The sequence below is a fragment of the Pyxicephalus adspersus genome, chromosome 8 (assembly GCF_032062135.1).
Source record: "Pyxicephalus adspersus chromosome 8, UCB_Pads_2.0, whole genome shotgun sequence".
Taxonomy (NCBI): Eukaryota; Metazoa; Chordata; class Amphibia; order Anura; family Pyxicephalidae; genus Pyxicephalus; species Pyxicephalus adspersus.
Window position 1 is genome coordinate 29,309,302 of NC_092865.1, and position 16,513 is coordinate 29,325,814.

Here is a 16,513-nt window from a genome sequence, read left to right on the forward strand (position 1 = left end):
TCCTGTTTAGGTTAAGACATTTACAACTGTATAAGCTTTCCTTGGAAAGCCGAAGTACATACAGCACTAAATGCAGAGCACATGTGTCAACCTAATACTCAATACTCCCAGAGAAAGTGCGGTTTCAGGATTGATCTCCTCTCCTTTGCTTTGACCACCGACAATTTAGTTGTCTATTCATGACAGTTTTATTTTATATTGTAAAAAACGGATTATTTAAAATGTCTGTCTCTGCTAGGTATGGGTAATAATCAGGTCAGCAATTATTGTCTACAATGTTTTCATTGTATGTGAAGAAATACTAAAAACCATAAAACAATTTAATTAGTTTGACTGCATGACCCAAAAGAGCAGACAGTATGTTAAAGTTACAAAGAAACAATGTTACAAAATGTAATTTCAGAATTAGTAGGGGTAAAGTTAGGATAATTTCAGAGTAGTGGTAAAAAAATGCAGCATTACCACTCCTGGGTGCCTGCTGGCAACCCCCCGGACACCCGGGGGCAGGCATTTGCATGCTGTGACAAACACCAAGTGGTGCAGTTTTTTGTTTTTTTTACTATCATTGTTAATTGAAACACCTAAAACAAATAAATACAACACAAGTATAACATAAAAACGCATAAGGGTTTAAGATCAGTGTACCAATAACTTTGTGAAAGTTACATTTACATAAAGTTACAATAAATTTTCTCTTGCAATGTGATAATTGACATTGCAATAAGAACAACCTGAACTTCTCTACTGAACTTCTCTAATAAATCAACGGCAGTGTCTGTGTGTAGGCCAGTACCTAAAACTCACCTTTTCAGCAATCCCCCCACCAAGTTACCTATTTTCATCTTGTGCTTAGAAGGTACAGCGACAGCATCCTGTCTTTCATGTGACAGCTCTCAGGCCCAGCCACTGGCTGCTTGGCCAAAGTACTACGACATAGGAGGAAATCACATGCTGTTCCATACTTAGAAGAAACAGATATATTGTATGCCAGCAGTGACAGGTGTAGAACTGGGGGGAACACTGGTGTAACATTGACCTTTAGCAGTCTTATATAATGTATATAATTATATAATGTATATAATTCTATGACTCTTTAGGCATTTCCCTGGCCTCTAACAATTGCAATATGTTACATATTGTAGTTACATACATGTTCACAATCTCTGACAATCAACTTTACCAAGTCTCTGTAGTATTGCTTTCACTACATACTATGTGTGGCCCTTTGGTGATGTCAGGGGCCACAATCAAGGCTCTTTAAATCAAGAAAGTTGACTACTGCTCTATTCCCTTTAGATATTTCTTTCACTCTTATCATGATGATGTGAGTTGTTAAAAGACATCCTCTCTGTGACACTTAGTCCTTTGACATTAATGAGCATGCATGTTCTTGAAGGAAAAGAAAGAAGGCCAGGTGTGAGTTTTAGCTGTGGGGAGAGAAAACATTGCAGATCCATGATAAATCTTCTCCCAGCCAACTACACATACGAGAATAAGGTACTGGCTTGTTAACTTTCCTTTGCACATACTTAATGGAAATGTTACATGCCCAGCAGTTGGCTTCTTCCAGCTCAAACTAAATGGGCTGTTGTTGCAATCATGTTAGATTTATTCATCTCGAAAAGCAGCAGGCGAAAACTAATCAGAAAACTGTTTTTTTGTGGGTTTTTCAGGTGATACAGCAGGAAGACAGCAGGTCCCCACAACCCCACCAGCTTCGGAAAACAGCAGCGCGGCTCATAGCATCGGCAGTACACAAAGCACCCCCTGTTCCAGCAACAGCACTGCCTAACCCGAACCATGGCACAAGAGGAGCAAAGATCAGCTACAGGGGCAGAGGTTCAAAGTCACTGTTTGTTGACATTAATTCTTTAAGCATGGAAGGAATCTGTGGGGTTCTTTCTGTACAGGAAAAGGGATCAGTGTAATATCTGCCTCTTTTTTTTTTTCTGGATGAATGCAGTCTTTGGGTTAGTCCAAAGAACGCCATGCCAAAAAAGTGGTAATACTACTAATTATGCAGAGTCCAGACCTGCAATATGGGTTTCCTTGGCTGTTAATGTGAATTGTGTGCCAGTTTTATATATGCTGCTTTTATCCTTTTTTATTCTGTATTAAAGTGAAATGGTTTTGTATATAGGAAAAGAATTATATATATGCATAGACTGTATATATAATTTAAGATTGATTGTACAACCATGAGCGCTTTAATACAGTATAAACTATTTAGCCACTATGAAGCAGCAGTTTGTTGAATGTTAATGTTTTGTTCTGAAATGCTGCGTGCAGCTAAAGTGTGTTTGGTGTGATGTTGTATATATTCTTTCAGCCTTCTCACTCAGTAGAGTGACTCTTCGACTATTCACAAGCGCATTTAATAACGCAACACAATGGGATGAAAAGTAACCCATAGCAAACAATCAAATTTAGGTTTATTGATGTCAAGTCAATAACAAAGAATTATGATTGGCTCCTAGGGGTTTGTACATTCATCCACCATAGTAAATAATCCAGCTTGTGTGTAAAGGACCAATCATACTCTCCCCTGATCTCTGTGGTAATTTACAATCTCAGAGATGTCTTAATTCTAATCTAGAGGTAGATTTGTATAGATGCAGCTTTGTTTGATGCTTTCTGTATTTGGGAAAACTCCATGCTCTCCTAATATCTGTGGAAAGCAGTGTTCATTTCTTCGCCTGTCCTTGCAGTAATCAAGAAGAGTGTGAGGTTTTTTTCTTTTTCTTACCTTTTTATGTAAGTTTGGGGCACTTATGTGTTTGATGTGTTATTGTATTGCCATAAAGTGATTGTAGTAAATTGCAGTGCAATTTGAACCAGTCACAGCTTTCATAAAGGGCCTAGAAGTGTATCTGTCACGGCCGGTAGGTGTTTTGCTGGCTGCAACAGTTGAAGAATTATTTACATCACAACTTTGATGTTTATAATTATTCATGAAGTGATTTTACTGTATTTTTACAAATTGTTTCAGTCTACAAAACAGCTGTTTTTTATTGTGCTTTGGTGACAGCTACACTTTTGATGATCCTATGTATTAAGCAAACCAATAGGAAGAATGTTTGAATGTATGTATATATATTTTTATTGATGCTGGAATGTTGGGGAAATAATTTCAATATTGAAGATATATTTTAAAAAGTAAAAAACCACATTCTTAGAAAAACATTTGGTACCTGCCATACTGTGCCTTGCAAATGTATACTATTCTATCATATAATATTTTCCCCATTTAAAGTGGAAGTTAAGGCAGCAAAAGAAAAACAGTTCAGTAGCCAAAACTGATGGTATGTGCAATAGAAAAAAAAGAATGAATAAAGTACTTTATTATCAAAATCTAAAAATCAGATAGCATGACACTTGTGACTTGTCTTTTAGAAGTGTCAAATGACACTGGGAGTAGGGTTGCCCTGCAAAACCCTTCATTAGGACACTAGAGTGGGTGGTACTAGGTTGTCAGTGAACCTCTATGGATGAATGAAGAGATGGAGAGATAATGATGTTCATGGAGAGTTCTGACACAACAGCACACCATATATCATGGAGGTGCAACAATCAATGCAGTGGCAGCACAATAGAACATAGGAACATATAGGGTCAGTGTGGATAGTATTCAGTAGACATATGCAGTGCTTATAACACCAGCTTGAGAAGCTTCTGGCATCACTCAAAATTCAATACAGATGCAATTGACCTGCATTTGATTTGGCTCAGCTCATTTTGCATTCCCTAAACTTGGAAAGAAATGCAGGGCTCAAACAAATAAAAGCCAAACAGTGGCCCTTTCCCAGCACTGATATTTTGTATTTCATATATCAGTGTGCTGATAGCAGGGTAACCAAGACAATTTGTAAGCATTGCTTTAGATGACTACATTTCCCTTGACTTCCACTTTAAAGACAGAAGAGAATTCATTTTTACAAGCTCTTTAGTAAATACTTGCCAGGTATCAGTGCAATGTGATGTATAGGCTTCAGGTATAATTGGGATTATAAATAAAACATTTAGCTCGATATATATATAAAAAAACGAAAATGTAAATAAAAATGTACAAAATGTAATCTATCATAAAAAGGGAAAATGATCCTATGCAAAATTTATACATTATATCACATTTGGTAATTCTGTTTTAGGAACATATTTTGTATAATATATTTGGACCTATATTGTTCATAGTGGTAATTAAGGAATGTTTGTGGCAGGAATGGAAAATCATTAGTACCTAGGCATTGAAATAATAGTACCGTCTGTTAGGTTGGGCCTTGTGAAATTGTGCAATACTTTTACTACAACGGAATCCAAAGGCACATGGCTTTACCATACCTTGTACTTCTGATCCTCGTGGTGTGATCATTACACAGCTGGCACATATTAAAATTACCTTGAATTATCTGCTCAATCCTGATCACCAAGTCACCAACACTAATATGTGGAAAGAGTAACTATGAGCATTTTGAGTTTCTGGCAGGTTATTTGGCTTCATGCTGTGTCAGCTATCAGGATGTCATTTTAAAGAAATGCTGTTTATCTTGTAAGCAACATCAACCGTGTAAGTGACCACACGGCACTGCTGGAGAGTTCTGGATCCCATTGGCTGTTTTTTGATCTCAAACAGCTGTAAGCGGACTGTCTAGAACAGAGAAAAGCTGAAAATGACAATCGGGTTTAGATAAAATTTTAACATGTCTAACATGTAAGTGTGAAGCAATATCTTGATAAGGAATACAAGGAAAATAAAGCAAGAATTGTACAAAAGTACTTATTTTTTAATACTAATAGAATAGGCATGCATGCTTGTGCATTAACCATTTTTGATTCCAATATTCAGTACTAATTGAACATTGTTTTGAAGTTCATATTAACTTACTTTCAGCATCATAGAGCTTTACAAGCTGGGGCCATTGCTAAATTAGCCTGGCCCTGGTGGCAGCCAGTCCACATATAAGCACCATGTACTTTAGGAATCAGCATGACACTGAAAACTGCCTGGTATATAAGTGTTAAAGGTCCATAGAAGTAACTGGCTGTCTCCTAATCCAGCATCTATGAGCAAGCCCGAAACAGCTACAAACCAGTGGAGAACAGAAAAATTAAACAAGTTGGAAAACCTTAACAAGTGATAAGCTTGATGGATTTCCACTTCTCTTTTTAAGAGTATTTACTTTTACACTTCTTTGTCAAGATTAATTAATTACCAAATAGATCAACATGCTTCACTTCAGGATAATGATGTCATGGTTTGGTGCTAAATGCTACTTGCCTGTGATCGGTTGACTTGTTTTAAACAGGCTCCATACTTGTCAGCTACCTTTCAATATTATTTTCATTTAAAGTTGTCAGCTTTTAAAAAAAATAAAGTACTAGGTGATCAGGATTGGACACGTTAGGGTAAATCATGTGCTGGATCTCAGAAGTGCACTTAAATTCTATCTATAATAAGATGACATCATGTATAGAGTAGCCTGACTTTGGCATGTGTCTTTGGTAATATTAAACTTCAGAATTTTCTTTATTCCTGCTGCCTTTGCCAGCATGAGAGTGCTTTATATCATTAGAGAGCTGTCATTTGCCTTTGACTACTTTTAGTAGTTTAACAGAAAGTGTAATGTGCAATTGCTGCTGAAAAGCAACAGCTGTCAAATATATCTTCAAAGAACCTTCAACTTATAACTGTAAACTGTAAAACGTATAAATATGTACAAAATGATTGTACAAGTTTGCAGCCCGAAAAAAATGCCAGCACTATGGGTCAACTTTTTGGAAGAAGGTCTTATTTGCAGCAATATTGTCTGTGGTCTCTTGACTCTATGAACCTACTGATGTGCTTTGAATGATTTTACACAGCCCCCCACAGTGGTGACAGCTCCAGAGCATGATGGAAGCAAGATTTGTCCTTCGAAAAGGTACCCCATCATAATGGCATTACGGGGCCAAGTGCATATTGTTTAGAGAGAGTGCAGTTATAGAAAAGGCAGATGTGATTAACATGTTGGCTAAATAATACAAATAATCATTAAAACCACTGCTGTAAAGTTTCCTATTCTCAGCTTGAGCACAGTTTTGTTTAAAAAAATAAGGAAAAAATAAGTTGCCAATCATGAGGCAGCAGAACATTATAATCTGTCATATCAGAAAAAAATGATTTATATAAGCTACCTGTGAGTTAGACAATCAACGCTTTGCCAACCTAAAAGCTGAATGTATTTGAACATAAAAATATATTCGTTGTACAGCAAAACACAGAAACTTTAAAATGTCTTCAAAGAAGACAAGAGTCTCTACTATTCGTATAGCTATATTTTACTACATTATATAGAGAGATTATATTTAAAATGTTTTATGAGAAATATACTCTAAAGGAGTTGTTGTATTTTTTTTTTGTTTGTACTTCAGTTACTGTGAATTTTAACATCACCCATTGTACCCATTGTAAATTCCTTAAACACACTCCATCTCATTATTTGAACGCTTCAAGTATGGGCTGGACTAAAACACTTTAAACTGTATATTTTTGAGAGAGAATGGTTTGTACTATCAATAAATTGCTTTAATTATAATATATATATATATGTTTATCTACAAATTTATATTTACAGATAAAGGGCCACACATATTCTATACAAAATATAAAGAAATGGTCACTTTCCATTTATTGGCATAACCTGTGTAATTCTTTGGTAAAGTGTTTGTGAAAGCAAAATGGAACCATAACCAAATAATATTTCAGTTTGTTTGCTTGCCTGGAGATAAGTCAGACTGATATCCACAGATTTAGACTCATATTCCCAATAACCCAAATATCTGATAGAAAATAAGACAAAATGGCCAATGATTATGGCAGGACAGTAGTGGGATCCGGTCTTTATATATATATGTATTTTTTTATTTAAAGGATTGCTAAACAATGTGAATGCAATTTGTGTTGTTTTTAGGGGAGTTTGTGGGCTTTTTCCTTTTGGCTTGTTTGCTAGTGTTGCTCACTTGACCTGACACTGAAGTTAGAAGTAAGGGCAGAGATATGGGAGCTGCCACTGAAGCTCCAGAATAATCATTGACCCTAAATAAGTATCCACATAATATATAGAAGTCCTGCCTGCTTATGCGCTCTAGGTTGGTCACTTTGTCAGTCGATCTAAATTATGGATCTAGATTAATGATAGCATGCTTTCATCATACGCAATATATTATGTATGTAAGCTCCCATAGCACCTGTTCTTTCAAGGTTATTTGATTGCCAACAAATTGATTGACAAAAAATAGTAACATCTTGAACTTAAATGAAGACATAGACAGTGCTCACCTAAATTAAAAATAATTATTAGGGATTAGCAATGGGAAGTACTTATAGTGCTTACCATATTACCAAATTAAAATTGCTGTTGGTATGCATGTTTAGGAATCAATGGCAACAATTAAGATGCAGTGTGTATTAAGATCCTATTTTTAGCATGTCATCCAGAATTTCCCCTTTTCTGAGAATGATTATGTGTGCTGGTTTAAGTTTCTGTTTCCAAATTTATAGCCATCAGCAAGCCTTTTGAAACGTGAGGAATATATCCCTACATACAGCCTAAGACTTGAGTGTGTATTAGATATTTTGGTGGTATTTAGCCTGATGAGGAAAGACAGCTGTGCATCCCTATGGAGGAAAGCACGTCGAGGTGCTACTTGCTTCTGCTCCCCCTTCCCTCTCCATAGATCAGAGCGGTGCTGTGTGTACAGCGCTTGTTCATTTATCTGTCACTGGAAGCAATCAGAAAAGATGACTTCCAGCAACCATCATCTGACATCTAACAGAGGTCTACAAGGCTTAGGACTTAAAGAAAGAGGATCAACAGTAGATTACAATCAGGCTCTGCTCGGTTAAACTGGAAACTGGAATGGAGAGTACATTTGTTAGTGTTCTGCTGCTCCTAAATTTAATGATCTGCTGGTTGTAGTTTGTTCTAGCTAAACAATGTTGTTGCCTTAGTAGTGTAGGTCCAGGGCCTGGCCGGTGCTAGCACAATACTGACTGCAAACAATTTTGATACAAAAGTACGTGGCGGCTTGATTTCAGTGCTTTGTACTCTCAACACATTTAACTCTGGAAATATTGTGCTGAGGGTTTAGCAGTCCTTTAAAATGTAACTTCATTTTTTTTTTCAAGTGGAAAAAACTGTCACCATTTTATCTGCAGCAAATTTGGTCATACCTTCTATATTGTCAGATTGTTTAGTTTTTTTTATTTTGGTGAGGTGTATGGACATGTAGGTCCAAACTGGAAACCGCTTTCCATGTGGAAAAAAGAATATCAGTATTGTATCGGGATTAAGGTGCAGCATGTTTTAATGTTTCACCACTCACCAAACTGAATGATATGTATTAGGCTAACCTACACTTTACTTTACCTAACTATTTTATTTAAATGTTTGGGTTATTGGAGAATTTGTCTTTTTAGGACTAGGTTTCGTGGTCTTGTTTCTTGGCAGTGCATTCCTTTAAGAACTGGCTAATGTTAAACTTCTATTGTGTCTGTTTTTCAGTATTTAAATATTATTTAAATTTCACAAATGCTTCAAAATAGATCATCATGGTTTTATGTGTAGAATCCTTATTGTTACATATTTGCCTACAGATCTGAATGTCATGTCAGATATGTGATATATATTTGAGCTGGGACCAGTACATTTCTGGTCTGAAAGACTGAATTTTAATGAAATTTAATGAACTGTCCATGATCATATATAATGCAGTACCAATACAGATCTATAGGTAATAATACCAGGTTAGAACATAAGACAAATGTGTGATAGCTGGTTAAATTCACCAATAAATAAACACTTTAAATATGTTTTTAAGCCAAATAAATAACATTTATAATTGACTTATTTTTGCTTTATTGAGAACCCTTACTATGACCTATTCTAGTTTACCATTGGTAATCCTGCTCAGAACTTCCTCTTTGTCAATCACTTTCCATGTACATCTGTACCAAAATGAAATAAAAGTAAGTCTGTTGTTTAAACTCATCAGTCATCTGGGTAGGAGCTGATGAGGTACGGTTGCCCCTCTGTAAACTGTAACATAAGCACACGTAATATAGATGGTGGTATGAATGATAATCCTTCCTAAACAGTCTGGAAAGAGAATGTTCTACACTGGAACCTTCTTGGAACTAGAATTCCAATAGTTTTCCATTGCAACAGTTTAATTTGGAACCTCTTGGCCCCCAAGACAGACTTCTGGCAAAATATTATAACAGAGGTACTACCTACTATCTATTTGGTGGCACTTTTTCTTTAACCAAGATGGCAGTAAAAACAGAGGGAAATGCTGTTTAGCATAGAATAAAAACATCCACTGGTCACATTTACACATTTGTAACAAGATATGTTAAGATCATCCATTTGCAGTGTCAATCGTGGTTTGCCCTGTATCATCTATTTCTACAAGTATTTCTGTTTGGATAGCTATTTCTATATCTGTTATTCTGCAATGTTTAATCTACCTCATATTTTGAAGAGTGTTAAAGAGTTGCCTTTAAAATAACCACGCTTTTTTTCAGAGGGATTATAGCCAATAATTGTCAGTTCATGATCTGTTACTCCCATGTTTACAAATTTAAAAATACTGCCCATGCCTACAAAATACAATATAATGAAAAGCATTTGTTTTCAGCTATTATAACCAGACAATGAATCTCATTATTCCAACATGTAATAATTTATGTTTTGTACAACATTTTGTTGTGTCAATTCTACTTTTGTGCATAATAAAGATATAGATATATATATATATAAAATAATATTACTGTGTGTCTTTTTTATTTTAGTTGGTAGTGGTGCTATAAACAGACTAATTGTCGAGCAAGAGAAGATAATTCACCCCTTTATTACTAATGATCTGATCATTTACAGAAGGCCAAGTAAGCCAACAGATATTTATTTGGATTGAATTTATGATTTTGAAGGATTACACAAATATATAGTACATATCAGATATCAAATCTTCTTTGCAAACTTGTTTGAAGTCACTGACTCAATGCTATAGCAAGGATACACACGATAACCCCCAAAATTGCATTATAAAATTAAATTGGCAATGACAATTCCCATATATTTGTCTTAATTGATTTTTAAATCTCCTTCTAGGCAACTTAATCTGTTATTGGAACAAGCTGCCTTAAGGCATTGCACATTCAAGTACCACATAATGTACTTTAAATGCATAAAGTACTGAATCAAAGTTCATGGCAAAGGTGCAAGGAGGCTTTAGGGAACCCCATACATTTTAATGGGCTGTCAGCGCCACATAAAATTGCTCTGGACCTCCTTATAATACAGCACGTCACAGCGCTCAATAGTGCAGTTTTGTTCATAAAAAGTAAATAGCACCACCATGCACAAACACAATATAAATGCCCCCCTAGTCATTCAATGACTAAATATCCAAAACTAGATAACAGGCCTTTTTTAATCAATTATTGTAAATATAAACTAAAGCATAGATATTCTTGGCCGCACACCTATAAGAAATGTAAACGGCACTCTTTATTTGGAATAGGCCTTAGGAAATACTTACTGTGGTCTATTATGTCCCTAGATGGGTCCTCCCATGTAAACAAACAAATCTGGCACCCAATCCATTACCATGCTGTTTGTTGTTTACATACAAAGATCAGGAGCCAGAGACACAGTAAGTATACCTAAATGCACATCCCCAAAAGGAGTTCCATTTAGATTCCCTAACTATGGGGAAAGGAGGGGGACAAAGGATATCTACTTTACTTTGTAACTACAGTAGTTCTTTAGGTTTAGGTTCTCCTTCATGTACAATGGTTTGCAAAGTACAGCATATTTAAGGAACAAAATTGTACATTTCTGGTATGCACAATTATAAGGAAACTTACTTCTTTACCTTTAAATGCATTCAAGTGTTTTTTTCCGTCCTGGGTGGAAATGTATCTTGTTACATAGGCAGACTGTTGACTAGCTTTAAAAATCTCATGTAAAGAATATATAATAGCATATCTAACCACAGTTTTTTTGTATAGTTGTTGACTATAAAGGTATCATCCACTGATGTAAACCACAAGCTTTCATACAGAAAAGTTAAAGGCTTGCCAAGTCAGTGCTTTATCCACTATTGGAAATATAATTGTACAAAGGATTTCTAAGGTTAAGTCTTTTCAAAGAAGTTTGGCTTAATGTTGCTTCCATAAGGAAAATAAATTATGTGCAGTTGCATTGCACAATATTCTAAATGTCTTTTGTGCGCTGCCTGTTTACATATTCAATAAAACATAATTTAAAGGCAGCTCATATGTCCCCATAACCTAGGGCCATTTCAGCCCCACGGGGAGCCACTGTGATCTGCAGTGGACTCAAACACACTCCCAACCTCTCCTATTCAAATAAAGCGTAGAGATAAAGAACAATTTTTTGCATTCTGCCATGGCAGATTGCAGTGCAATGTTTATAGCTGCATGGTTATTTTTTGAAGATTTGCTTCACAAGAAAATCTAGTTTCCGGTGGTGCAGTTTACCATTGCTGCTGTGTATCCAGGAGCTGATGCCATCTCGGTTTCACCTCACGAGTCTGAAAGAGCCCTAATGAATGAATCTACGGAAGGTAACCTTTGTTACAGAATCAAGACAATGTCAATTTAAACTGTTCAAGGTATAGGCAAATTATTAAATGTACAACCACAAAAAGGCATACAACATAATGGGCCTTTCAATATGTAGGAAATTCTCCAGTCTGATGTACATATACAGAACTTCCAAAGAGAAACATGGCTGACCTGCTGCTGCAATGGCATTTCAAGAAGATAAAAACAGGGTGGTAAAGTCTTTCTAGTCCTTTCTGTCATTGGTTAAATAATATGCATCCTCTGAGAATTTTGATTACTGATCACTAAAAAAAATTGTCAAAAGTCCCTGCTATCAGCGTAAGCACTGCGCTCCTGCCTACCAGCAAACAGTTAGTGGTCTATGAGGCTATGTAAAAGGCTGGTAGAGTTTATGCTATGCAGAATCATGGCCAGGCATAAACAAACACTTCTAAAAGTAAACAGCAGTACACAGTAATCTTCTGTCCTGCAAAGATATTGCAAATGTTGACTGCCAGTGGTGAATATGAGTATATGAAATGATTTTTATTATCTAATTTAAAGGAAACAAAAAAAAAAAAGATTTTATTTTTTAAGATGTCTGATAGAAGATTTACTGGATTAAATAAATAAATGTTCTATTCAAAGTATATATAAACCATAACAACAAATATTTCTTAGGCTACGTACATATGTTAAATGTTTTTCATCCGATAATCGCCTCTGGGCAAGTACTGCACGAGAATCTGGTGTGTGTACAGTGCTTGTCAGATGTTGTTTGTGGATCCACCAGGACGGATCCAGAAACGATCGTCATACAAGTGAATAGGGGAGAGCGCAGCCTCCCCTCTCCATAGAACTAAATGCTCCTTCATGCATCCTTAAGTCTTTTATCGTTGGAAACGATCGTGAAAGATTGTTTCTGATGACAATAATTGAACGTATGTACACAGCCTTATTTGTATGGTCTGGTAAATAAAACTAATATAGGATTTTGTTATACTATTCTTTATTTAAAGAAAAAAAAAAAAAGACATAACATTGACAAAAGCAACAACATGAATATCTATTAGAGAAAACATATTCCAAGGATAGTGCCATACCCTCCAAAATCTTCATAGATTTATCAGATAAAAACCAATAACTCACTTATTCATGAAGCGTGGACTTTCATGAAAGAATTATATTGATTGCAGTCATTCATATTTTCTAGTCCTGGGGAACATTTCTGTGGTGGTTTCCCTGTATTTCTAAGGCAGATTTAATACCTTCTTAAATGAAGGACAGAGGAACAAATTAGGAAACATATGGCAAATATTTCAAGTGATCCAGGTAATGTGTCATATACAAAGTACTACTCAAGACCCTCAATTCTATACACAAATTCTGAATTTACTAGAACAACCATTTTCAAACAGTGCTCCTCCAAAGGTTGATAAGGTTCCCATGAGATTTCACAGATTGAACTCCTATCTAATGGTGCATAGTTCTGAGTTCTTCGCGATATGGCAAAGATGAAAGAATGAGATCAATGACTTCTGTAGGTGTCTGTAAGGGGACACTGTGACTACCACTGTGAGGGGGCATTCTTCCCAGGGACCCTTCATAAATATGGCAAGGGTATTTTTTGTGGACTGAAAACTATCTCAAGGATTCTTAGGGGGTAAAAAGATGGCTGTATTAAAAGGATGGTATTCCAGGACACGCATGGACACTTCACCTGCGAATTATTTATAAATTAGAAAAACAGGGAAATATAGTAAAAAAAAAAAGAAGAGCATAACATATGCTATGACTCCAATAACCACTCATGACCATTCTCACAATACACATACAGTCCTGAGAAAAGAAAGTATACTCTCCTTCAATCAAGGTTTTGCTTTTCAGGACATATTACAAAATCATCTGGTCCTTAGCAGGTCGTATAATTAGGTGAATGTAACCTCAGATCAATAAGAACTCATCAAATGGTACACCATGTTATTATTTATTTACCAAAGACTAAGACAAGATGCAGAAGCATTGTGTGAAAAACGTAGAACATCCTTACCAGTTCCATAGGAATGTAAAGAATAAGTAGCAGTCAGGTGCTGCTCATCGAATGAGCTTGCTGAGACATCAACAATGATGTTAGAGAAGCAATTGTTGTTGCCCATATATGTAGGAAGAGTTATACAGCCATTTGCAAATAAATTTAAAGTCCATCATACTACAGTGAGAAAGAATATTCATAAATGGAAAATATTCAAAACAGTTGCCAATCTTGCCAGCAGTGGACGTCCCAGTGAAATCACCCCAAGGTCAGATCTTGCCATGCTCAAAGAAACAAAAGTGGAGAAGTTTGGCCATATCAAGCAAAGTGGTGGAGGGGCAATGATGGGTATGTTTTGCAGTCACTAGACCTGGGCACCCTGCAGTCCTTAAGTCAACCATGAACTTCTCTGTATACTAAAGTATTCCAAAGTCAAATGGGAAGCCATCGGTGTGACAGCTAACACTTGGCCGACCTGGGACATGCTACTGGATAATGATTCCAAGCACACAAGCAAATCTACAACAGAATAGCTTACAATGAAAAGAGTAGAATTGTTGCAATAGCCTAGTCAAAGTCCAAACCTCAAAATGCTGTGGCAGAACCTTAAGAGAGCTGTGCATAAATGAATGCCCACAAACCTCAAAAAACTAAGCAATGTTGTAAAGAAGAGCAGGTCAGAATTCTTCCACAACGATATGAGGGACTGATAAAGTCATACAGAAAATGAAACAATAATAATAATATTAAAGTCTACTAAAGTGTAAATGGTTCTACAAGCTATTGAATTATGGGGTGTACTTAGTTTTACACACATGGCTTTTGGCTCTTTAAATAATGATATTATGGTGTTTTACACCTGAAGTTACATTTAAATAATGACAAGATAATGTTTTAATATATTCTAATACTTTACCAGAATTGAAAAACTTTCTCATTGCTGTAATTAATCCCATGAGAAGGACTGACACTCACATTACACAAAACCTAAAAAGTCTGCAGTCCTTCCAGCTAATTAGCACTTTTGAAATGCTTTACCTTTTTATGCCAATTTAAAATATAAGAGGGAGGGATAATCTGGTGGAAAAAGTAATCTTTGCAATAAGTACAAAAAAGTATCTGTTGGTGTTCTCGGAAATTCAGAGCTTTCCTATGTCCTGGTCACATCTCCCCTGCTATCACAAGAAACCTGATAAGTCCCCCTTGTTCTGGATCAATTAGGTGCTGTATGTTAAAGAAAAGGTGTGACTCAGAATTGTAGCAAAAGAAAACTAGACAGGACTGACGCTACTGATGAATGCAGTCCACAAAAATGCTGAATTTTCTCAGTGCACTATACAAAGTTAGAGCTGAGTGCATACCTTGCACGTCAACTGCTATTTTCCTTTGGTACAGGGTCTTCACATTTTAATAAGCGTAATCCTCACCTCTAAAAATTTTACATTTTGTTTAACTGTTCATACCCTTGTATATTTTTATTAGGTGCCAGTATGTTCTGTTTTCTCTGATACATCTAGAATTTACAATAATCTTTTACAATAACATCTAAAATCACAGCTTAAAACCCTCAGCAAATATACCTTGCTCAACCAAACAGAAATCCCATTTGGGCTAGCCCACAAAGTTGTTCCAAAAACATGACCCATTCTGGGGTTAAATATTCTAAATGAAGTGTAACATGTTATGTTAAATTGCTTGAGAAAAATCTGGGTTCGGTGTATCTGCTTGTCTTTGCATCAATGTAAGAAGAACAAAAATATAACTTTCCACGGCAATTTAAAGGTAATATACAACACAATTAACTTTTTAATTTAAATATATCTTCTGCCAGGTTTCTGTTGGTATGTTCCCATCAGTGAGATTTTATTGACATTCCTGTAATAGAGATAATAGGAGATGAGTGGAAAGTTCCCAAAATGAGGACTAATAACGCTTTGAATGATAAAAACATTGTTATTTTGTATTTGCCCTGTTCTACTCATTTGAAAACCAAAGGAATACTTTTTATCTGCCTATGATGTCAGTAAAGCACCCACTAAAAAAGTTTACATTTTAAGTTTACCCTTTAATCTTTAATTTATTCTTATCAGCTCTGATTGCCCCTTCTTCTCCTTCCCTTTAACGATTATTTCCTGCTGTTTGTTTTATTTATTTCCATTCTTAAACCTTAATATGTTTTAGTTTTGTTTCTTAATTTTATTTAGTTTTGCAAAAAAAAAACAAACACACAAAGTTTGTAAAAAAATATTTCACTTGTAAAACACTTCAATGTTTTATATCAATCAAAATTTTGGTATCATTATCATTTGGGATACAATATAGAATAATGTGTATACTTTTATCTACAATAACACTTATTTATTTTTAATCAACACTGAGAAACGTTAATAAAAAGTTTTTTTACCTTTTTGTGTATTGGTTGCATAAAAAATAAAATCATTTTGACAGTATCATTAAAAGAAAACCTTGTTTGTCTCAAACACAAGTTAAAATGTTTACTATTTATAATTATATTACTTTGTTATCTTTTATCAAATGTTTTTATTGAATAAACAGGCCCATAGCAGCAATATAAAAACTTGTCAGTAAGAGGAGTACAGGTGTTGGAGCTGAAGTTGTTATGTTACCTATGTGTTTCTGGTCTGTAAGTAGGGAAACATTAATTACACTTAATCAGCATTATACACAGACAGCCAGCATTGGCATGAGGTGGTCTGCACACGACACACAAGGTAATTCTCTCTGCAGATATTCCCTCTAAATACCAATTTCAGATGGAAATTAGAAGTCCAGTTGCTAATATGCAGATTGTTAATCACAGACAGCTTCAATCTGAGTTTTTTGATGAAAAAACTATCCGACAGATTGCTTTT

At 35.4% G+C, this 16,513-nt stretch overlaps 1 protein-coding gene across 4 annotated transcripts in view; it reads left to right on the top strand.

Moving 5' to 3' along the window:
* TGFBR3 (transforming growth factor beta receptor 3) overlaps positions 1–9,799 on the top strand; it is a 126,591-nt gene extending 116,792 nt beyond the window's left edge. For all 4 annotated transcript variants that reach the window (XM_072419891.1, XM_072419893.1, XM_072419894.1 and 1 more), the window contains one exon: positions 1,674–9,799. In XM_072419891.1, the coding sequence (XP_072275992.1) occupies positions 1,674–1,792 (119 nt within the window). In that variant the 3' untranslated portion in view covers positions 1,793–9,799. The remainder of the gene's footprint in view (positions 1–1,673) is intronic.
* The last annotated feature ends 6,714 nt before the right edge of the window (positions 9,800–16,513 follow it).